Genomic DNA, 26,395 nt, shown 5'->3' with positions numbered 1-26,395 from the left:
TGCTTCTCAGAAATGCTTTTAATGGGTAAAAGTGTCTCATTTTAAGCACCATAGTGGAAGATGTTTTGTCAAATTAAAAAAATACAGGATCTCACAGCTACGTCTGCCTTCTTGAAGAAAAAGAACAAGCATAATACAAGTGCAAGAAATCTGGTTTCTGAAAACATATATGCTGTGACTGCATGTACGAAATATGTATAATTTAAGTAAATAGACTGCATAATCATTTCAAACAGAAGGAGCTTTCTATTTAACAATTACAGACTGTTCAGTATTTGAAAAGAAAGGTAAGTGATATCAATATGCAAAAACTGGATGTCTTTTATACCTGATACAAAATAAACTCAAGCAATGTATTACTCGTTTAATATTGAGAAATGCAAATGAAATGAAGCAACTGTTCCCTTTGGTTGAAGACAGCAGTGGTACAGAACAGGGAAATGTTTCATAGGATGGAATCTATTCAAAGCTCATTCTTAACTATAAATTTTAAGATCATGTTGACCTTCCAAGGTTGGGTCTGTATTTCTAAATGTCCAAGAAATGCATGATGCATAAAGCAGTAAGTTAATGTTAATTGTTGTCATGAAAGGAGAACCCATACTGATTTTAATGTACCTCTCCCAAACCTTGATTGCAAATGAGCTATAATTTACACAAACAACAGTTCTGTATTCTGCACTTTCTAGTACACTAGGCAGGCCAGTTTATCTACTGGCAGTTAGACAAAGCCAACTTAAAACACTACTGCTGCCAGAATTAATCATAAAATTAAGGATTACTCCTGGACAGTAAATGTGGAGTTTCAGAGGACTGTTAGTTTTCCCAGAGAAAAGATCATGGAAGGCATTAGAATGTGATATATTCCTAGTTATAAAAAGGGTAGAATAATGTCATAGTACAAGTCTTCAACAACAGGACAAAATTCAACATCCCCCCACTAGGAACAAACATGTGAGAGTGAATCAGTGTATATTAATTAGTGCTAACTGCTAAGAAGGTGCCATAACACGATAACCCCATAGCTAGTACAACCACCATGATGAGTTGTGTAGTCAGAGCCCTGTGCGTAGCAATAAAGCTCCACAGGACTGAAGTTAAAAATCACACATCCCCCCTATGCGTCTCAAAGATCAGGTGGGAATCAGTGAGGATCAGACTGGAGTTAGTAATGGCATTCAATATGTTTGTGTGTCTGACTGTCTGTGTGTATGTTTATGTTGTATATGTTTATAATCATTTTTGTGTGTCTGTGCATGTATGTGTGTGTGTGTGTGTGTGTGTGTGTGTGTGTGTGTGCGTGAGTGTACATGAGCATGTACACATCTATATATATATATATATATATTTAATAAAAAAGGTGAGCAACCCTTAAGATTTGGTTGGAGGAACAGAAAAATCAAATTGAGAAAAACAGCAAAGGTATTGGTTATTCTAGTTAATTTACTTTCCTTTTATGACTTTTAAATATTTTCATTAGTAAGGTTTGCAAGTGTACTCTGCACACATGGATTCATATGGCAACCTGGACCTTTATCATTAGTTTGATGCAGAGTTCATTAAACAGCAGTACATTAAACCAGCAAACTTCTAAACCACAGGATTTCATTGCACACAACAAAACCCATAAAGCTAACTGAAAAGCACTTAAAACAGCGGTTTTGTAGGGGACAAGCCTCGTGTACTCCTCACCCTCTGCTATTTATACATACCAACTCTGAGATCACACAACAGTGGGGAAAAGGAGAACTTTCATTATTCCACTGACTGCTGATCTCAACAAAAACAGAAATCACACAGTCAGTTTAATTGACGGAAACACTTCTGTTCACTTACTCTGATGAAACACATCATCAGCCGGCCCCTGTTCACATTGCTGCACTTGACCAAGCAATGTTTCATCTGACACTACAAAGGGAATTTGGACAAAAGCACGATCGATGTAACGTGTGCAACCTTACAACTCATCCAAAGGATGCACAGCAGTGTTTGAATGTCATAGGATATGTACTACTTTTATATTTGTAGTTTATTTATTTTTTATGATAACCTTTGAGCCTGTTCTGGCTTAGCATAATAGTCAATACACTATGTTTGGTAGCCAATAGAGAAGATTTTAGAAGTCATCAAAAAAAAAACCTCTGAACTTCACCAGATAACAACCACAATCTTCATCACCTGCATCTACAATATAGTATCAGCAGATGCCAAAGGATGAAGGTGAATGAAAAGGCCAGTCAAGGAACAGGGCCAACCAAATAACTAAAATGTCTTTTTGGGGTTTTGCTAAGTTGGTTTCTTTCTGTGATGCCAACATCTTGGGTATGGTTATGGAGATAGTCATGAGTGACTGAAGACCATTCCACAGGAATCAATGGAGATGAGAAGCTGTAGTATTAACTGCTGGAGGAGGAACAAAGGATAGCCAGCAGGTGTGCAAACATGCCCAAAAGGGAAGAGTAAAACCTGAATATATGGAGGCATGATGTCTTTGTGATGATATTACTGCATGCCTGTTTTCTCAGAGAATTGTACCACATAGTAAAAAAACACCCTGTCTACTCATAGATATATGAGTATAGTATACTATAGTTTCTACCTTAATGGAGAGAAACTTGAAGTCTATCAAGAAAAAAAAAACATCAGTTGAAGAGATGTTTGCCTCCTAAAACTAATACAATGGATATATATAGTTGCTTTTGAATAGAAGTTTATTTCCTGTTTAACCCAGAAGGAAGCACCTTTTGATATACTGTTTTGCTATAACCCATTGCAACAGGTGCAGAGCACCTGCCTGTAACAATAGCAGCTCTGGTTCTAGCAATCTTGGAGGTTCATAGGATCATAGGAGGTTACTAGGCTAATGGCCGTGGGGTCTTTACAAGCCAAGAGTTTATCTCCAAAAAAAGAAACCTCAGCCAGCACCTGTCACCCCTGTCAATGAGGGACAAAGGTGGAACTCCTGGAACAAATTTGTGGTTTTCCATCCACTCATCAAGGCTGCACTTGAAGAGGGTCAGCAAGGTACTCTGTTTGACATGTATGGGAAGTCTATTCCAGGGATGGGGCAGCTTCTGGGAGACAAACCTGTCTCATCAGCCAGTTTTGTTGATGTTGCATATTAGATTTAGGCCTATCAAGTGGGTAATGAGTGAGGAGTTATGGATATGGAGCATCTCTAGTAGGGCAGGGTCCAATATTGCCTTGTAGGTGAGACACAGATCACCTCTGAGTAATCTGTATGATACCGAGTAAAGTGATAGTGATTTGAGCCTGTCCACATAGGACAGGTGTTGCAGGCCATGGATTCTCTTTGTGAGGTATTTCTATGGCCTTTCCAGTAGGTGCAGGTGTTTGGAGAGGTACATACCAAACGAGGCATTATACTCAATTATAGGTCTAATGAGGGACAAGTACAGAGTGGTAATAACCACTTTTTTTCTGGATGCAATCCCTTTACTTATCAAATGAACCAAGTAAAAGGCTTTTCTGACCACAACCACCACATGATGGTCGAATGTGAGACTGTTGTCAATGTGAGCTCCCAAGTCTCTCACCACACGCTGTGTGCTTAGGGTTTGCTGTTGATGTGGTACTCAGTAGGACCATGTTTTTGGTCATAGTCTTGGTCTTAGGTTAAAAGACTATTTGGTGTGTAGGCTTACCTACAGCAGGAGGACAGTGCAAGGTGTCTTAAAACTATTTCACACTCTAATGGAGACTAGGGACTGGCTCAAGGAAGTGCATGCACGTGTCCTTAGCAGGGATGGGGACCAATATATCAAAACACTGTGTACAGAAATGTGTACATGTGCATGTCAGGTCTACTTCAGCAGACCGAAAGTTCACTTACCTGACTTTCAGATAGCTGAGAAGAAAAGGCCAACAACCACAAAACACTGACATCCCAGAACACCGACTTCCCACTCCAGGTAAGTAACTGCTTGTCTATCTTGAAAAAAAAGTCAAACCAAAGGAAAGTAAACCCACACATGTGGGGGACTACACCCCCTAGACCCCACCCAAATTAAATATACCAACTTAGAGATCGCACTACCATGGGGGAAAGTGGCAAAATTCAACAGGGAGGCCAAGAGGTTACTTACCTGGAGTGAGAAGTCAGTTTTCCGGGATGTGGGTGTTCTGCGGTTGTTGGCCTTTTCATCTCGGCTATCTAAAAGTCGGGTAAGTGAATGTTCAGTCTATTGAAGTAAACCCATGTATGTCATACCATTTCAGGCACTCCCCTGGGGGAAATTATAGAACATTCAGAAAATCACTACTGCATTAACAGATGAGTCAGCAATAGTACACTTGAACCTTTTTTCTATCACCCCAAATATGATGGTAGTAATGACTCCACTAGCCACGATCCCAGCCTGACAGCCCCCCAGAAGTCAAGCTGATTCACTATCAGGGGGAGAGGAGAACCTTGAAGGGGAGATAACAGTAGCTCAAAATGGTCAATTCTACACTGTGGAACAAAAAATATTGCTTGTATTACGTTTCTGCAATCCTGTTCACAACATGACAAAACAATATCGACAGTACGACAATACTTTAGATTCCTGTTGGTACACGGTTTAAGCTTATGCATAGTAAACCAATGAACAATATTTTAACAATACATTAAATATCACATTATTTGAAATAAATGTTTAGTCACAGTATGTAATAGCAGTGTCAAAAGCAAAAACATACCAATCTACGAATCTCCCGTTCACATTCCCGCTTGATTCTATTTATTTCTTCTTGATGTAGATGATAGACACTTCTCATCTCTGCAGCCTTAATTTTATCAGCTTGTATAGCTAAACTTAAAGCTTCCTCTGTCTGTTTCTTTGCTCCCTTAAGTTCAGAAATTTCTTGTTGCATTTTCACTTTTTCAGACTCGAACAATCTCCTAGCCTCATCTTTTGCTTCTGAATAAAGGGCAGTTTTAATTTTATCGGTAGTTCCTTCCCTTAAAGCATTGACAAGGGCCTGTAGTCTTTGGTTTTCACTGTCTTTGATTTTAATGACTCTGAGAAGTTCGCTTTCATGTTGCCTTAATAGTGTCTCTCGTACTACCTGAATTTCCTTCATTTTTTCTTCATGAAGTTTGGTCTTCTGTTCTGTTGCAAGAACTATATATCTGTGCTGTTCGTGCTCCCTAATTTGTTTTATTTCTTGGTTTTTCTCACGTTCCAACTTACTAACCTGAAAGAAAAAAACAAAAAAACAAAATATGGATTATACTTCAGGACGTTTGCCATAGGTTCTTAATAAATGACAGTATTCTGCTGTTTGCAAACATAAGTTCCATATTCTTTTCTAACTATTTTTATTAAATCTATATTGGTTGTGTACACTTGACACAAAGCCATAGAACTGACACTTTGAATCACAAAGCTACACTGTTTCTTAAAATAATGTTACATTTGAGGCAGTGATATATTCTAATGTCCTGTTTCTCCATCCAAATCTGCTGTGATAATAGAATGTAGGGGACAAATGTGAATAAAATCACTGGAAATTTGGTTTCAGTGAAATAAGTAGTCTGAAATGGCATTTGCACATATGTGTATTGTGTGACGACCCCCCCCCCCAAATACTGTATGCAGGAGGATTCACTCCTCTAACCTTGCTCCATCACCACAGTTAATCATCTCCAAAATCACTGCAACTTTGGAAAAAAAATTGGTTTCTCTTCACATAGAGCAACCTCTTTTGTATAGGCCATTTTCTCACTAGTGTATACTTTTTACATAAATTGTCAAATAATCATCCTGATTCTTTGGCACATAGAGTATATTTCCTGGGCAGCAAAAGGGAATCTGCCCTTCTTAAAACCAAAAACAGACACCCCTGGGTACCTGGAAAAACTTATAGATATATAGAGAATACTGGCTAGTGCAAGCCAGGGAATATGCAATGAAATCCCAAAGAATACTTCCCTGAATGTTATGCATTCCTACTTTTATGCAAAGCAATAGAAAGTAAATCACATCCATTTCACAAAGTATGCCATTGTGGGAGACTGCAGACACTTACAAAATAAAATTAAATGAGATATAATACAATTAGCAGCTTGTAAGTCATGTTATCCCACAATTTTTAAATATAGATAATTTGTTCAGCACCAGTCCTCATGCACTCTGTTTATTAAATTGCTAATGAGCCAATCATCTGGAAGGGTGGACATATCAAATCATTAAGAAGGATAAGGTTCAGATTCCTGTAAGTGAAATGTTTGCATAACCGAACTGCGGCCGAAAGAATCGTAGGTTCACAGGTACTTAATAGGCTATTCATCTGTGAGAATCTTACAAGCCTAGCCTTGCATTCCTGTGGTAGCTTTGTGTCCTTATAATTTGCATAAAAATAGCCCATAGACAGGCAGAAAAAGGATATGTTGGAACATTTACATGTTTCCCTTATCCATGAGAGACAGGGTGGTAAACCTGTGATGAAATTGTGGCCACCCAGCCATTTCTCCAAATTATGTTTGAATAGAGTAAGATAAGTACTCTGCTTTATGTGGAAGCTATGTTATGCTGATATGATGAAGTCTGCGCTTGTATTACAATCTGTGTGTTTGATCATAGTAAGATCGTGATAGCCACCTCATCCGTAAGCTGAAGGCTGCCGATTATCTTCCCACTCCAGGTAAGTGGATTTCTTACACTGTTCCTTCATACAAGAAATTATGACCATAAAGCCACGATCAGAGCTGTGGGTGACTGGTTTCAGATTTGACATGACATATGGACAAATGTGCAAACAAATGATAAGCTTCTTTCATCACTATCCATTATTAGTTCAGTATGCAGTATTCATTGATAACTCACCTCAAGAGCAAACGAATTTATAACCTCCCTATACTTGGCACTTATCTGGCCCATAATTGAGGATAATGTCCAGTTTGGCATGTACCATACTAAGCACCTGCAGCAATTAGAGAGACCTCAGAGGTTTCTAACAAAGAAGATCAAGGGGCTCAAGCATGTGCCTTACATAGACAAATTAAAGTCCCTGTCACTATACTCCTTATCGTATAGACTGCTTATGGGAGATTTATGTCTGGCCTACAGAGCAATCCAAGACCCAAACCTAATGAACTCACTGCATATCCATAAATCAAATGGGACTAGGGCAACACATTCTGGGGACCTAAATATGGCCTGCAACTTAAATAGGACATGCTGGAGGGACAGATTTATCTCCTAGTGACTGCCATGTCTTTGGAACAGGCTATCAATTCATGTGAAAAAGAGCACCACTATTGCATTGTTCAAGGGGAACCTGGATGAGTGGATCGGGCAGTGTAAATTCTTACTGGGGATAGAGCCCACAACCCTCCTGGACATGGGCAGTCAACACTAAATTCAGTCTTAGGTACTGACTAGCATTTGTATGGTATTATATTGGGATGAAATGTCTATGCTTAAAATGACCTACGTGTCGATAGCCTAGTAATCTCCTATGATCCTATAAATGACCATTTACCTATTTGGTGAAATTCCAGCAGTCACTTATTACTCATATCTGCCATCCTATAACATTTTTATGAACTCTATCATGTTGTCCTGGGTTTGATTCCCCTCTTTTCTTGCATTTATTCATTTTTTTGTATTTAGTTATCCTTTGTTGGCTGGGTTAGTCCCAAGAGGGAAGTAGCATTTTTTCAGGGGAAACATGAGATGTAATTTCTACTGCAGGGGAAATTTGGCCATGGCATCAGGGATCTTTTGCTACTCTGTTTGGTAGTTTCCATGTGATCTTTTACATACACCTGAGCTACCACCAAAATAAAGCAGATGGGACCTCAGTTTAAAATCTCATACAAAGAATGACACACTCAAGACACAAGGCATAGGGTTTGATTCTCACATTTGAAGGGGAAATTGGCTAGGCTTAAAATGGCCTACAATAACAGCTACCCTAGTTCTTACCTATGAACCAGTGAACAAACTGCAATCAATCAGTGACTTTATCCACAAAACTAAATTATACAAGCATATCTTAACAGTTCAACACCTATATTAAAAAGGTGAAACTGTATGAAAAGCACTCAATGTGACCCTCTCAGCACTGCAACTGTGATGTCTAAAGACTGTACATTTTCATATTTCATTAACATTAGTGGAACAGAAATGAGCAGAAATGTATTAAAGGAGAAAAAATATTGGTAGTTTGCTTCGGCATTTAGATAACTTTTTTTTTAATTCTGTGCATAAGAATTATGTGATATGCTATTTTGGTGGGGCATTTGTAGCTAAATGATAAACAGTATGAACATTTTCAGTAGAATGACTTCTAGGCATATGGAGCACTTAAATGCGTCACATCCTCCTGCATATTATACTGGGCTGCTACATATATTGACAAAGTACATCTGTACTCCACAGACAGTATTATTCCAGATGAAAACAGTATCAGGATTATTGAATTTAGTGTTTGCAATGACTTATGGATTGCTATATACCTACTATTAATTAAACAGTATGAGAAGTGCATCAGTGCAACAGCAATCAGTTTGCAAATGTAAATGACACCAGCCCCCTAACAGCTTCTAAAATTATTCTGATTTCATAAAAAAAAAAAAAAAAAAAGAAAAAGCATTTTAGAATGCTTAGCCAAGATGATCTGGCTATCGATATTACAGATGTTTGATGTAAAGTATGAGTGTGAACACGCACGCACACACGTGCACACACATGCACACACATATTTCTCCATAGGCTTGAACTGTATATGGGTAGTGTCAGGATGGACATTTAAGTGGCAACTGACCTGACAGCTTTGACATTTCTATTCAGCAGGAAAGTGGTGATGGTTCTGTGGGTGCATGTAGGTACCTGTGGCCTACCATACTATCCTGCTGACCTCACTACCCATTCAACTATGAGTGCATCACTCCAAGGTCTCCTTTAATAGGTTACTAATATCTTACTTTTACTTGGTGGTATTCACCAATACTTACAAGAATTTTATCATATATATTTGTTACATTTATATTTGTGCTCATTTAGTTATTATTAAGAACTGTTGATCTTAGCACTCCAAATTAAGTAAAGTAAAGTATGTGACATAATGAATGAAAAAATACATAAAGCAGCAGTTTAACAAATGTTAACAAATGGGTCACCACCAAGGACAGCATAAGTATGCACATCAGCCTGGAAAAAAAAGTGATCACACTGCCACAAAGAGATTCTCATTATAATCTGTGAAGACAGAGTAGCAGACACATGTGTGCACTCTCACACTAACTTGTTAACCACATAGTGAAGGTCACTGTGTGCATTTGTGAACCACATCATTAAGAGGTCATGTAGCTGTAGATCCCAGTTTCAGTATGTGAGCACTTCATTTAGCCTCTCAGCATTGTGTTAGACTGCCTATGTGCTGAGAACAGAGAGTACTTTTGCTAAATATTTTATAAACTGCTTGACTGTGTCTGTAATTCAGTATACTTTTCAACCACCTGGTCTAGAAAAGTAGTTGCATAACCAGAAATAATGAAATACAGGAAGCAAAATACAAACAGCATATACTGAAATATTTAAGACTGTTTGAGTTGCTTCCTATGGGATTTTTTTTTAATTTTGTTTATTGACGGAATACATGGAGACTAAAAGCTTCTTTTTATGAATGCACATTAGCTACTTCCATGTGCTGGAAAGCTTTTTATGAGTCCATGGATTATCTTGTATCCAAATATAGTACACTATTTGAGATAATCAGAAAACCTTCTCCTCCTTGTTGGAAATGTTCCTTACAAAAATGCTTCCAAAAGAACAATCTCGTATAAAATGAATTTAGTAAAATACTTCATAAAACATGATTTCAAAATACCAGTAAAAAGTTCAAAAAGTGGTACAAACCAAAAACTGTAAACTCCAGAACGGACTCCAAACCGTGGAAAATGGATAATTTAATGTAAAAATCACACCCAATAACACTCCATAAGCACTTTCATCTCTCAGGGAGACTTCATCAGATAAAATCAATTAAATCTCAACCTCCTTTTCTATTAAATAAAACACATTAATTAACATAGTTACCTTCATTTAATTACAAAGCATTCAGCAGCGGCCTTAGGTCAACTGGTGCCCTAGGCAAAAGGGCTCCACGGCACCCCACCACACTACCTGCTGCCCCCATCCTGGTCTAACTACATCAAATAAATACTAGAAAAGTGCCCCTGCTAGACCGGCGCCCTAGGCGGCCGCCTAGTTGGCCTATGCCTAAGGCCAGCTATGAAAGCATTAAATTCTTAAAGCTACAGTACACAATGGGTTGTTTATGTTAAAACTTCAGCCTTTTTTTTTAAATTGGTCCAATAGATACTTGATAATTTAACCCAGGAAAAAATGTGGCATTTAATTTTAACTGCCACACTAATTCCCTCTTTAAAAGCAATCATTGCCAGTCACCACCCCTTGGATTTATTTTAATTTTTTTCTAAGATCCCAAAAGTGAGCCTTTTAAAGTTAGGGCATACTGTGGAATGTCTGTACAATGCATTGGTATCTTTCTTCCTACTTATATCATGTATATGTTTGTAAATTCACATCTTTAGGGCTCTTTCTGTTTTGCTGATGTAAAATCCTGCACAATTTTCACACTTAGCTAGTTAAACAACTCTACTCTTGTTACAGCTGCCCTTTACAAATGACACCTTACTATGCAACACATTGTTCAAAACAAAGTTTTTTCCTTGTTGATATACGTACACTGAGTACAACATCCACATGGTACTGCCCTCTTTCCTATTAATCTCATCTTCATCTAAACCATTTTCCAACAACTGCTTAAAATTCCTCCCTGTCTTATAGACAAAGTGTTAATAGGTAATGCAAGCAGCATTGCAATATGTCAGGTAATGGTAACTACACTCATAGTCATCTACATGGCATAAGATGCAGCAATCTATAGTGTGGTAATATTCGGGTTACCATCTGTCTTGCACATACAGCAATAAGTTCTCATGGTATAATATTTGTAGCTGACAGCTTATGATGGATGTTACAGAAGCATGAAGAAGCATACTTTCTACCCTCCAGTCATGCTGATGTCACAACCATGCCAAATAATACATTTATTCTCCAGCCTAAACTTGTGACTGTTATTTTTATAAGGTGAGATCCAAGGCCAAACCTTTATTTCTAGTTGCACAATAAGGGATATTTGCTATGGTTCTGGCATTCTATTACCCCCTTGAAAAACACTAGTGGTTTATATTTGACCTCGGAGCATGAGCTTGTGGTAGTTACTGAGTGAACATGAGCTACAAAAAAACAGGAAGTTGAAATTCAGTTATTTAATTTCATTCTTTTATTTTACTTCATGAATTAATAAACTACTTAACAATATTACCAGTGTACGCAGTACCCAAAATTTTAAGTTTACACTAACAAATTACTTACTCAACTCTTGGGTCTGCCATTGCCCAACAACAAAAACAGCAATGCCCTTTCCTTCTTATCTTAATTTTGCTTTTCTCCTCTCATCACTCTACTAACATTACATTTCTTCTTTCACCCCTCATATCCTTTACCCTTTTCATCCACTCTTTTCTTAAGATAACATCTCCTTAACAACTTATCTCCACTTTTATACCTCCCTTTAACCTACCCTCTTATACTCAAACATTATCTTAACTCATACCCTGTCACTCCTGTCACACTATTTTTCGTCAAGATCAACCTTTACTCTCTAAAACTGTCAAAAGTTTTTTTTTCTTTTGTTACTGACCTGTTAAATATTATATTTGAAGAAATTATGTAATGTTAAATTTATGTACACTTCAATTCTATTATTTATTTATTTATTTTATTTATTTATTTACATTTGTTGACCGGGAGTGTCCAACTGGACGTAGGTCCATTTTCAGCGGAGGCCTGGGGAGAAAAGCTCCACAGTTAAAATATACAGCCAGTAGTTACATTGGATTTACATAGCAATTAACAATTTGAGCAACATAGCAATTAACAATTACAAACATAGTTACAGATGAAGAACATAGTATATCAGTAGACAACTAGAATCTTTATCATCTGCGAAGTACTTAACAGACATTAACAATTGTTACAATAAGAAGTTCCTGCTGTATACTAAATAGTTAGGCTTATGAGCATCCAAGCTTGATATAACCAAGGTAGTTAGTGGGGTGGAAAGAAAGGTAGTGGGTGGATGGGGTGGGTGATATTAGAGGGGGAGTTGAAAGGGCATAGCCAGCATGTTTTTAGGTGCGCTTTTAGTAAAGTTTTGAAGTGGGTGCATGATGGTATGGAGGTAATTGCGGGTGGGAGGGAGTTCCATAACTTAGCTATGGGGCAAGAGAATAGTGCTTCTCCAGCAGAGTTATTGGCTTTAGTGACCTGTAAGTGATTTTTGTTGCTGGATCTTAGTGGTCTGGTGGTGCGATAGGGTTGGCATAGATTCTGGAGGGATGGGACTTTTAGTGGATGGTTTACTAGTTTGTGGGTGAGTGTGAGTTGATACCATTGAAGGAGGTGAGGGAGTTCAAGCCAGACCAGTTCAGCAAGTGAGAGACAGTGGTGACTACGGTAGGATGCCTCTGTGGCAAATTTGGCGATTTTGTTGTAGCAGGTCTCGAGCTTGTTTAGATCACATTGCCTAAGGTTGGTATATATTGGAGAGGCATAAAGTAGGGTGGAGATAACGTGGGAATTTGCTACAGAAATCTTTGCTGTTTTGGTGAGAAGTTGCTTATTTCTGTATAACGCTCCTAGTTTTTTGTGGACTTTTTTATGGTCATAGATTTGTGAATGTCAAATTTATTTTATTGTCTATTTCCACTCCTAGCAATTTGGTGTGTTCTGTTGGGTGTATAGTGGTGTTGTCTTTTGCTGTGATGTTAAAGTGAGAGTTGTTTTGAGTATGTTTGGTGGATTGGAAGAAGTATAGTTTAGTTTAGTTTGGGTTGAGTATTAAATGGGCATCGGATAATCAAGTTTCAACAGACGAAAAGGCTTCCTGTGTGACTTTTGGCAGTTTGGGTAGGGACTGGGCTGAGCAGATGATAGTTGAGTCATCTGCATATTGTATGAGTGTGCCATGTTTGGTGGCAGAGGCTAGATTATTGGTGAAAATAGAGAAGAGTAGGGGTCCAAGGATGGATCCTTGGGGAAACCCTATAGAGACAGGTAGTTCGGGAGATATGTCATTTTGCCATACAATGGACTGTTGGTGGTCAGACAGGTAACTCTGAAACCAGCTGGTGATTGATTGAGTGAAGGATAGGTTATTGAGGACAGAGATGAGTTGTTTGTGTGGGACCATGTCAAATGCTTTAGATAGGTCTAGGAAAGTAGCAGAGGAGAGAGAGCCATTGTTTTTATGCTGAAGGATAGTGTTAGTAAAGGAGAGTAAGGCAGTGGTGGTGCTATGGTTTGGTCGGAAACCATGCTGAGTATTAGAAAGGAGGTTGTTAGTAAGGAGGTAGTGTGAGACCTGAGAGTGAATGCATCTCTCTAGTGTTTTGGAGAGTGGAGAGAGAATAGCTATGGGGTGGTAATTGGTTAGTTCTGTGGAGGGGCTGCCTTTGTGGAGGGGAATTACATGTGATACTTTCCATAGTGTGGGAATGTAACTTTCTGACAGAGATCGGTTAATTAAGATGGATACTGGGTAGGCCAGAGCATCAGCTGCGATTTGTAGGTATTCACTTGGGAGGTTGTCTGCTGCTAATTTGGTGGGTTTAAGTTTAGTTAAGAGTTTTTTTATGTTGGAGGTAGGTACAGGAGAAAAAGAGAAGGCAGTGGGGAGATTACTAGTTGAAGGTGTGGGTTGGAGGGGAGGGGGGTTACGTTGTTTAGCTAGTGACAGTATGGTTTGTGTGAAGTGTGTGTTGAATGAGGTAGCAATATTTTTGGAGGAGTGAGGGATGTTAGAAGGAGGGGTACTGACTTTACCTGGGTGGAGAATGGAGTTTATGGAGGAACAGAATTGTTTGGGGTTGTGTTGAGAGGAGTCTAGGGCAGACTGGTAGTATTGGAATTTGTCCTGTTTTATTAGCTTTTTGACTCTATTGGGTAGTTCTAGGAATTTCTGTCTAGTTGAGGGGATTTTGGTTTTGCGACAGTGCTCCCAGGTTTTATCCCTGTTTTTCATTTCTGACTTAATGGTTTTCTGTAGCCATGGGGGGGGGGTTGTGCTTTGGTTCTGGAAAGTCTTATGAGTGCGTGGTAATTAAGGATGCTCAGGAAGGTAGTATTAAAAAATTCAAATGCGTCATCAAGACTGAGGTGCTTTAGAGGATGCCAGTTACATTCTTTGAGGTATGAGATGAATGTGAGTGGGTTAAAGTTTATTTTTTTATGTATTTGATGGTAGATGACAGGTTTAACTTGGTATAGGTGTTTTTTTGAGTAAGAATTTTGGGGAGTGATCACTGAGGCTATCTGATAAGCAGCCTGCTATATATGACTGGGGGCTCTTATTGACTAGTATCCAATCCAGGGTAGTGTGCTTGTTGGAGTTTTTATTTATCCTGGTTGGCGACTGGACTAGTTGGGTGAAGCCATGAAGGTTTAGATGATGGGTTGGATGGTTGCCAGAACAGGATTGCCAGTCAATATTGAAATCACCTATACTTATATCACACGATTTTATCCTATATTGTTTATAATTTGATGTTATATGTTTAATATTATTATCACTTTTGTTTTTCTCATTTCTGGAGCTTTTCTCGCAGGGCCTCTGCTGAAAATGGGTTTCTGACCCAGTCAGACTTTCCTGGTCAACAAATGTCAATAATTAAATAAATAAAGTGTGTGGGCCAAATTATGTATCTGCTCCTGTCTGAGTCACAATGACTGCTGCTGTCTTTGGGAATCCAAAATAAAATTAAAAAGATTCTTAAATATCTGTAAGTCAGTTTATTTAAGATGAGCTTCTATGCAGACATGTCTGTAAATGCTGAAGTGTGCTTTATCTAACAAAGGGGACTCAGAACTCTTGAATCTGTTTTGGAGGGAGACATTTATTCATAAGCCAATAGATGGGTAATTGGTTATGAGAACGATGACTGAATCACTGATAGCCAGTATTAATGATCTTGCAAAATTTGTCCCATGCTGGATGTACCTTAGAGGAGATAATACTTAGTAATGTACTACACGGGGCAATACTCCCTGCATGGGTGGTATGGGGGTTGCCCCCATATCACTAACGGCTGTCTTTTTTAAAGAACTTTACCTACTTTATTAAGATGCACGTGCATGCAATGCAGTCGTATGATAACTCCCATATTAAATGATACAAAAAATATAGTGACTAGAGAAAAACCTGTATACCTATTACTCCAGTTTGATCTAAAACAGTAATCTCGAGTGTAATTCACATCTGCATCCTCACTGAAAGGTGCATTCCCTAGATTAACCTCATCAGCCATTAACAGTACACATATTTTGTAAAATATGAGATAGAAGCATACTTACAAGCTTTAATTACAACACAAACATGAAAAAGAAAATACAGGGTTTACTGTATGATTTTTTTTTTCTATTAATATCCCTCATCTGTTTTACAACAAATATTTCTTGGTACTTTTGAATTTCCTCTTTTCTTTTCCTTCTTGTCAGCAATATCTGCACTTCAGCAATTGTTGGCTTTGTTTTCGATTTCCTAAATGTTGCCCTTTTAGCAACAGTCATTGTCAAATGTATTGATGCCTGTTCATTTTTTGTTACCTCTTTTAATTTGTCATATCTTAGAAGCATTAGTAACTTTATAATCATCACTGCTTTTCCAAGCAGCACTTCCATTAGCTATTAGTTTATGCTAACTCTAGTTTATAGTTACTGAGCCTCTGAAAATATGAGAAAACATGCTCCTGTGAAACATAAGCCCCTGTGCCATAGCCTAAGTACGTTAGGTCTGCCACTCAATACATCTTTTGTGCCTTTAATGGGCATAGAAGAATTTGTGTAGCCAGTTCCATGCAAACATTCTAGATTTCCTGCATTTAGCTGCTTATGGCAATAGGCAAAATCTCTTACATTCTTTATCCAAATTTGTTTAATTTTATATACTACCTTATCTTTCAGATCTCTCAGTACTCTAAATGTTCTACCAATTAATCTCTTAGCCACTAGCTATTTATATCAAGCCTCCATCACTAGTGATCCTATGGTTGGGAGTTTTCTCCTGATCAACTCATTTAGAACAATAATTCCTCCAGTACTCAGAATTTTCTCAAATTGCAAACTCAATGAACTTTCTAAGAATTTGATTCCAAGTGCTCCCCATCTTCATATTTCATTTGATCCCAGTTGCTTCCAGTATCTTAATCTTTCTCTCTTTTTCTAGAACCTCAAAATCTGTTCTCCTAGAATACCAATGTTGCTGGAACCAGCATGCAAAAGCATATTCATCCACAGTTTAATTTCATTACCATTTATTTTAAAGTCCTCCCCAAATGTAACAAAAGAGAAACTCTCACAAACTCTTCCTTTTTCACTTCTCCTTAACCAGTAAACTATTCCATGTAGCAACATAATATTCCCATTTTAATAAATATACATTTTCCATTTCAACTAATCAAACTCTTAGCTTTGTTAATCTTATAACCTGAAAAAGTATCAAACTCTTCCATGTTTAAAAAAATAGTATTCAAATCTAGTTTTTACTTTTGACCTTGTCAAGTATGTTGCTGCATCATCAACAAATCGTTTACCTCATTACCCTCATCTTAGATGCCCTAGTAACAGATTTTCATATTATCTCAGCCAATGAATCTAGATATAGAAGAAACAAAAGTGGTAACAGGACACACCCTTAACCAGTCCCTTGTGATATTTAAAAGGGGAAGGAAAGACCACTATGAGCCTATCTGAGACACTGAATATAAATATATTGCCACAGGCCTCACTATTTCCATATCACTATTGGGCTTGAAGTTTCATTAGGTCACCTGCTGGCTGTACAGATACTTTTGGTTGCCCCACATCCTGAAAATAATCCTGCATTTCTGTCTCATAATCATTCCATTTTATTCTGCTGTACATCCTCTCATAATAATTCCAAATCACCTCCACAATCACAACCTGACCTCATTTACAACAAATGTGATAGTACTGATTAAAGCAACAATTTAACTGCCAACTGGTGTGGAACAGTACTATTACAGCTACTTATTCAGCTCCTGATTAAGTGACACCACTCATATGGTATTTAAATCTATCAATTCCATTGACATCCTCAACTTGATACTAAGCTAAGTACAGGACTGAACCCTACTACTTGAAAAACGAGATTTTTAAGGATGCTTTTGTAAAAACGCATACATATAAGTTGGCTCACTGAATGGCTCTCTTTGCTCAAAAGTGTGTAAGTGCACAATAGTACTGGAAAGTAATGTTTCATTGAGCCATCCTGTCACTTTGCCAGTTGCATTTGAATGCGCTGCTTTTCTCTGCTTTTTCTACTTGTACAACTGATGCCATTCTAGCTGTCTTCATTGCTGTCTCCTGTAATTAAGTCCCTATGAGAAAACTACTTTTATTTAGAGTATAGAAATAACAAACTAAATGTCACTTCTGGTATAATCTGCTTAATATATTCATAGCAAAAGTTCTTTCCTCCACTTTACTCTATCTATACTCTGCCTACATCTATAACTGGATGTTCTTCCTCTTAGCTGCTCTCCCACTAACTTCACCTGCTTTCCCATGCCTTGTCCTAGCTTATAATTCCTCTATCAATACCTCCCACATCAGTTTCTCTATTTTTATTCCCAGCTACCCAGTCTAAAAGTGCAAGCCAAAGATAAGAACACAGTCTGACAAACTGAGGAACCTCTTACTGCAACATATGTTGCAGCCCTTCCCAAGGTCTCCAGTAGCAGTCCCAGTATGCTATAATCAAAACGTATGCTCTACGGCATAACATGCTTTAGTTCTATGAATATATAAACTGTGCTATGTGCTATCTGCCCTAAAGCAAAACAATTACAAAAATAGCAGTCATTTGTCTAACATTAGGTTGTTGAGTCTTGCATGCACAACTAGTTGGTACACCCCTTCCACACTTGCATGCACACCTAGTTGGTACACCCCTTCCACAGAGACCTAGACAAGCCCTTTGTTTTACCTTGAAGCTTATTTGTATTAACGTAACATTTCAGTAATACAAACTCTTGTATCATCCTGTGTCCTTTCATCACCCCTACAGCTTTAATTTATGCCTGCTACAGCTCTTGCTGAGCTAATTAGCTGGAACGCCTCATGAGCGATAATCTGTTTCTGATATACATAGTTTTACTGATCTTTAGAACCTTCTTTACCTCCTGCTTTTCTTTCTGATTGTTTCTGGCTGATAAAGTCCACTGCTGGCATTAGCCCATTCCGTTCAGCCCTCACTTCGCTTTGGCTTCACTCCACTCTCTTACCTTACCGCCATTTCCCACCCACCCCCACATATTCTACACTTACTGCTCTCAAAAATCATCCTTCACCTCACCCCCTCCAAACCCTTCTAGACTCAAGTCTTTCAATTAACTAACCCCCCTCCACCACCTCACCTCTACTACTTTAGCCACACTCTCTCCCACTTTGCTGTTCCACTCACCATAACTACCTACACTCTGCCTCCTACTATCATTTCACTACCTACTTTCTGTCTAACGTCCTCTATATCTGATCTCCTAACACCATGCTAATATACTCAAGCCTCTCATTTCTCTTCCTTCTCACTATCCTAACAACTACATAAAATCAAATACTAAATAAATACTCATCAACAATTACATCAGCCTTACCAGTCAATCCCTCTTCCACATACTAAGTTATCTCCAGTGCTAATCACCATTACTATCTTCTTCTATACCCATCCCAAATTTTTCAATACCAACCACTTCAAGCTAAAACTAACACATATACCTAAACTTTCCAAAACTCCTCGATTAACTATATAATCTATCAGTATCATACATTTGTGTGGGGACATTCATCCAAACCAAGGTCCCCACAATGTCTCACAAACAAACACCTACAATGTATCACTTTTAACCTTAGAAGCATAAGCAATAAATAGCAGCCTTTCTCACCTGGTTAACACTAAACATTCCTGACATCCTTGCCATAACAGAGACCTGGCTTAAACCCAGACTAAAAGAAATCAAAATCCTACCCCCAGGTTGTAGCACTATCAGACTAGACAGAGTGCACAAAAAGCTGGAGGTATTGCCCTGGTCTTCCCAAACACCATAACAGTTAACCCTTATGTTAAAATCACACCCAAATTTTGTACAGCAGAAATCATCATCAAATTCCTAAAAGTAAATACGCCCAAAGCATCTGCATTGTTGTTCTTTGTAGCCTTCCCGGACAAAACATTCCTATACTGGAAAATATACTTTCCTGGATTTCTGAAACAATACAAAACAAAACTATTATTCTAGGAGATGTCAGCATTGATTTAAAGACCCTATCTTCACATAACCCAACAAACAGTTTACAACACTGTGGCTTTGCTCAAATAATTAATACTCAAACCAGATGTAACAAAAATGATGTTCAACAATCAACCCTAGATTGGATACTAGTCTCTAACCCTACCAAATACCCTTCCTCTGGCACACTCTCTGCCTCCCTATGTGACCACCTACCAGCCTTTTCACACTGGACCATCACCCAACTCACAAAACAATAAAAATTCAAAACCATGCACAACCTGCAAAAAGTCAACAAAGACATATTCATTGACTCTCTAAAAGTTGGCAACTGGTCCACCTTAAAAAGACAACCCCTTAGTGAGGCAGTTGAACATTTTAACAAGACTTTCCTAAGCATCCTCAATACATTAGCCTCACTACTTACAAAAAGAATAAAAAAACAGCCATGTCCCATGGCTTACCAAATCATACAAAACGTTAATGAAATACACAGACAAAGCTTGGACACCCTGTCTAAGGAATAAAAATGTCAGAAATTTACAGTTATATAGACAACTCCACAATCAGGCCAAGAGACAAATTTCCCATGACAAAAAAATTATACTACACCTACATTCAAGATAACCCTAAAAACAAACCCAAGAAATTCTGGTCCTGCATATCATCACTTCTTAATCCTGGAAGTGAAAACAATCCCAAACCATGCCCAGACATATAACCTCATCAAAGAGCTACAAAATTTAATATATATTTTATAGACGCCATAGCCAACCTAACAGCAAACCTAATTAATAACCCCACACACACCACCCCCAATAAATCCTTCAACTATAACCCCTTCACATACCCCATTTCACTCTCACATAACCAACCCCCACACTAATGCCTCAACACACTACCATCTGCCCACTCCTATATATCTGCTAAAAAAAAAAACTGTTGCAAAAACTAAAAACCTGTTCAGCTTCTGTAGACATCCTCCCTCCAGAATACCTAAAGTTAGCTGCAGATGTAAGAACATTCTCTGTTAGCATCTTGATTAACAGATCCATAGCTGAAGCATATGTCCCCCATAAATAAGGAAGGCAACCCCACTGAAATCACAAACTGCAGTTTTGCCCCCCCCCACCTAAAATTCTAGACAAATGCATACACCTCCAACTTCTTCACCATATCATACTAAATCACTCAAAATCAACACAGCTTTAGACCTGCTCACAGCACATCAACAGGCTGGCAAATTAGTATCTGCACTAATACTGGACTTGTCAAAGGCATTTCATATGGTCTCTCACTCCAAACTCCTTATACATCTATCAAATATAGGTCTATCTTCTCTCTCAGTTCAGTGATTCTCCAGCTACCTGACAGACAGCGGGCAGTGAAATGGAAAGACTATCTCCCTTTATTTCACCACCACCACAGGTGTACCACACGTTTCCATCACTGGGGCACTATTATTTAACATCTTTATCAACAACCTGCATGCAGCCACCTGTGAAGGTAATTTTATTCAATATGCAGATGACTCTACAATAATTTGCAAATCAGACTCACTAACTCACTTGCAACATATAACACAGCAAGCTTCCTCACCCATAGAAACCTCTTACATGAAGGCTGAACTCCTACTGAACCCTAAAAAAACAAAACTCCTTTTTATCCACAAACCACACAGCAGCAATTAAACAAATTTTAAGATATTTTCAATACACAAGACTGAAATTGAGTTGGTCCAACATACCAAATTACTAGAAGTCATAGTTGATGATAAAGTCAAATTTGTCCTCCATATACAAAGTAGTATATATAAAAAGAAAGCATGAAAAATCAGGCATCTTATGCAGGAACAAATATTTCCTCACAACTCCTACTAAAATTACCCTTGCCAAAACCTTCCTCTTGCCCTCACTATTATATGGGACCCCAATTCTAACAAACACACATGCCTCATTAAAAAAACAAACTTGAAAGCTGCTATAATAAAAAAGCCAAATTCGCCACAAATTCAACCCCGCTAACTCATCATTGTAAAGCCTTACATTTCCTTTGCTGGCTTGAGACCCCCCTCTACCTCCAGTACATACAATTATTACTTTACACATCATCATCCAAAACCCCCTTGCCTGCCCTTCCCTCAGCCAATTAATTGACACTTATATCCCAAATAAACTCCTTAGATCTTATGATGAACATCTCTACACTATCCATAACCTCAACAAAGCCCCAGGTCGATGTCTCTGTTCCTACTCTGTTGCAAAATCATGGAACTCCCTTCACTTAGCCATTAAAACTATTCCTACCCTCCACTCCTTCAAATGATCCTTGAAAGAATACTTAACCAAAACATGGATATGCTCCTGTAACAGTCCCGGCTAATGTACTTACCTTAGCCTCTATCCCTTCCTCCCCTCCCCTACACCTCCTCCTACTCATTTCATCACTACCACTTCACCTTTCACCTTTCAGTCTCCTTGCCACTTCATTTTTCCTTTGTTTCATTCTGCCCTACTCCCTGACCACCACCACTGCCTACACTATTCTAGTTTTATCCTTTCCTCACATCTTACCGCAGACCACTGAGCATGTCATATTGCCTGCCCTTTTGCATATCCTGTCATTTGGTCTTTTGTAATTTATCATCCATGTCATATTCAAACTGAATATTTCTATGCAATGCATGTATTACTATGCAATGTAAATCACGTCTTACTCCGATGACTTATATATCAACCATGTGTAGACTGTGAATGAGTGTTTTTATAACATCTGTTTGAGACTTACTCTAATAATCTATGACTTAAATATATGCCTCCATTGAGAATGGGTACTTTATGACCCAGATGCACTTTCCTGGTAAACAAATGCCAAATAAATAAATAATAGGGAACCATGAACCATGGGACACAGTTCAGCAATGAGATTTTGGAAAATCTGCTGCAAACACACTGCTAATTCCCTTTGTTATCATAGATAAAAAACAATTTCTGAGCGATTCTTTTAAACCTTCTTATTCCTAATCTGACAAATCTAGTACCCATCTTTTCCCCTCTATTTATTTTTAAACTATAAGGTCACCTTCATTTAAGTGACATCCTAAACTCTTCAGTCTCCCTTTTATCCTGTAATGTATCATTCCTTTTGTCAAAGACCAGTGGTATATGTGTTGACTTCTTTCATCACTTCTATCCCTGAAGCACTGACTGACCAGCTCCACTATATTAACCTATCATACGCATTAAGAGTTGTTTACATCTGTCTGCAAAAATTCCTGGTCTTTAAATAATAAGCAGGCATCTTCCATGGCTGCTCCTAATGGAGGATAATCAGATATAACAATGGAATGTACAAAAATTTCCTATCACATACTCATGCTCTGTTGAAATATATATTCATACATTTTTGAATTTGGCCTATTCTTCCTTAAATAATAGGTAGCAGCAGTGGTCTCCTGCACCGTGCAATTATACTCATAACCCCCCCACATCGCTTCCAAATTCTAGGAGTTCAAACTGCTCTTGAGCTAAATCTTATAGCCTTGATTCTTGTCACATTCTAGTCTAAATAGCTGCATCTTCCATAAAGCCAGCCTGACTAGTCATTGTTTTTTCTAAACTCCCTCTGTGGCAGCCCTGGACTGAAAATAGTAAACCTGGCTCTCTCAAGGACTCCCCCCCCAATTTTCCTATAACAACCAAGAAGAGGGCTATACTTCTCCACCTTACTCCCTGAAGGAATGATCCCTGCCCTGTTACACTTACATAACATTTTATGCTCAGCACCATTATCGGGTATCTACTGTAAAGCCACAGTCCCAAAGACAAGACTGCATCAAATGCGGCATTCATTATTCTATGTCGACTCCATGGCACAGAAACAGGGAACCCTAGCTGAAACCCAAACTACATGGGTTCTGCTATTGATCCCTGCACTTGAGGTGCAAACAGTGGAGAATATGAAATGCTGCAGTATTTTAACTGCTTGCTTATCCCTTGAACATGGGAAAGGTCATCAGCAGGTGTGGCAGTCCCAGTGGTGATACCAGGTATCAATACATATTACATGTATCAATATATATATATAGTTTCTCTGAGTTTTGTGAATGCAAGATGTTTAAGGTACAAAACAGTGAAACCCCAGCATAAAACTGGTTTTGACATTTTGTGGTTTTAATGTTTTGTACCTTCAACATTTTGTAGCTTTGGTGAAACACAATGTAATCCTATAATCACACACATATATATATATATATATATATATATATATATATATATATATATATATATATATGTGTGTGTGTATAAACACACACAGTACTATATCAACAGGCTCTGCAAAATTAACTAACTCTGACACTGCTGCAACTGTGCCACATATTCATTTACTTTTTCAAAGTCTTTAGTATTAGAAGTGTTTCAGTTTTCTGTGCTTAGAGCATATACTTAATTGCTTATAGTATTAAATCCAAAATATCACTGCAGCAATTATATCAAATACTTTCATACCAGTTTTGAAATTAGAGTCTGAAATCACAATTAAGATTGCAGTTGGGTGACAGAGATCCAGTAACATATCTTATTCACACAATTATTGTCAAAGATTCTGTTTATATTTGAAGAGCCAGAAGGCCCACAGCCATCTACCCACACATTCCAGAGCACCTGTGCACCTTTGTAATCTGGATATTACTTTATTCTGCTAAACACTACAGCAGGAACCAAAGCATCCACTTCTGTGCATTAACCTAAGTATAAGGGTAATTCTTAACAGCTGCATTTCAGGGGACTCATCATACCTTTCAACATCTTAGGTCAAGAATTCTGGAGAAGCCAAAATAATGAGGTGATTAAGGACCAAAATCACGGACAGATTTTAAATATTGCCCTTATAAACTTAGAAAGTTGTTAGAATAATAGGTTTTGCATTAGCATGCATTTTTTGAAGTTTATGAAGTCTGAAACTCAGATGTCTGTCATTATTTAACAACTTTAGTCCTCAATGATAAAGAACACACCAAAAATATGAAGCAAAAATCTGGAAATTCTGCAAAACACAGGACAGTTTAGAGGTATGCCATTTTTTGCAAGTAATATTGTTTGTCAGTTTGTGAAGTTTGTATATTTCTATTTTCCTTATGCTACCAATAGGAAATTATACACAGCTGGTATAAATGCCTGCAACCAAAAGGAGGTACTGTCATGTATTACCATGTGAATCTCATTCATATACCTCATGGTCTCAGCAATAGCTGTGCAACATATTCATTTTTGTTACTTCCAATTTTTCAAACTTTCCCAAAGATAATTATTAAGGAGCCACACACACAAATACCTAAGAAGAGTTTTCATCTAAGCTCATCAGTGTGGTCCTTCCCATAAGTGCAACTACCCAATTGACCCCAGGAAATAGTTCTTCACAAAACAGTTATTCCACTCTTAGGCACAGGAGCATATATTACTTTTTTCTTAAAAGACAGATAAAACAAAGTCTTCCACAATGAAGAGTCAGTATTATCTTGGTCTTTCAGGTGCCAATTGTCTGCTGCTGCTTGAGCTGCTTTTTAAACATCTGAAAGAAAGTGAAACTTCTGACTGTAGTTGACCATCTGTGTGTGTGTGTTTCCCTCTGTTTGCAGACAGAGAATGTACTAACTACCATAACTTTACTGATTTCTTCATTTTTTGATAAATCACTATTAATGTCAGTCAATAATGCCAGCTAGATTTTTTATAGTTCTTATTCAGAAAATGCACTTTGCTGTAAAATCTATTACTTTGTTTTTTTTTTAATTTAAAGAGAATTAGAGTAAACTGCCTCTTACACATCTCCAGTCTTGTTGAACATCTCTGATTTTGCCTTATATTTATAATCTGCCCCTTGTTAATTTATTTTTTCCTGATAAATCACTGAGGATTACAGTGGGTCTATATTACCTTATCAAAAGATGAAAAGAGCGAACACTCTTTCATCAAATCAAAAAGGTCAAAACCTCTAATCAGCGAAGACACGGACCATCAATATTTTTCCCAGGGAAAAAAATTTGTGGGCCGTCTTCAGGACTTTGCCATTTCCTCCACTGTGGTGCGATCTCAGATTTGGTATATTTAAGTAGGGGGATGTTGATTTTGTTTTGCAGAGCAGCGATTTTTTTTATCCCTGGGAAAAAAATTGCTGTTCCGTGTCTTCGCTCTTTAGTGGTTTCGACCTTTTTGGTTCGATGAAAGAGCGTTCACTCTTTTCATTTTTTTGATAAGGTAACATAGACCTGATTACAGTCAGTAATGGCAATCATTAGAATTTCATAGCTTTTGTTAATCAGAAAATGCATGTCATTGCAACAGCTGTTAACCTATTAATTTTTAAGTGAATTAGAATTGTCTTGCACTTAAGGCTCTGAGATGTTAGCAAACTATTTCTTCTAGTCAAAAGTAAAGGGTTAAAACCCTTCTACATTTGTGACTTTGAGCAAGATACTGAACCATACAGGGTCACCTCTCAAAAGGGGCATTATTTCCAGTAGGTTTACCTGGTTAGCAAATGCATAAAATAATATTTAAATGTTTTCCCTTTTTGTCCCCCCCAATCATATTTTTGGCTTTGCCCAGAATTCTTGAACAAAGAAATTGAGAGGAATGTTGGTCTTCTCTTTCTAAAATTTGTGACGTTCTGGCAAATTATTGATTGTGTTTCATTAACTAATGACATGCATGTGAGTTTCAGACTTTTGTCCTTCAGAATATGCTTGCTCAAGCTATCGCATTAAGCAGATCTGCATATAAAACAGCCACTGGAGAGTGTGCCTTCGCTCCAATTAGTCCCAGTATTATGGAACAGACTCCCACTTGAAATAAGGGGCAGGGAATCCCTTACTGAGTTCAAAAAGTCCTTCTCCAAACATTTGCAAGGAAACTGAGTTTAAGTGCTTTAAGGGCAATGGTTATTCTCACTATATTAGCCAATAAAACACCATACTACATCAAGCAAGAC

General features: G+C 37.9%; 1 protein-coding gene across 1 annotated transcript in view; it reads right to left on the bottom strand.

Moving 5' to 3' along the window:
- The window catches only part of JAKMIP3 (Janus kinase and microtubule interacting protein 3), a 1,929,353-nt gene that overhangs the window by 1,180,471 nt on the left and 722,487 nt on the right, over nucleotides 1–26,395 (bottom strand). The window contains exon 4 of the mRNA XM_044056811.1: nucleotides 4,702–5,199. Within this exon, the coding sequence (XP_043912746.1) occupies nucleotides 4,702–5,199 (498 nt within the window). The remainder of the gene's footprint in view (nucleotides 1–4,701; nucleotides 5,200–26,395) is intronic.

Source organism: Protopterus annectens, chromosome 14.part0 (genome assembly GCF_019279795.1).
Source record: "Protopterus annectens isolate FY-2018-M chromosome 14.part0, PAN1.0, whole genome shotgun sequence".
Classification (NCBI taxonomy): domain Eukaryota; kingdom Metazoa; phylum Chordata; order Ceratodontiformes; family Protopteridae; genus Protopterus; species Protopterus annectens.
Note: the sequence above shows the minus strand (reverse complement) of the source record. Positions and strands in the feature narration are given on the sequence as shown.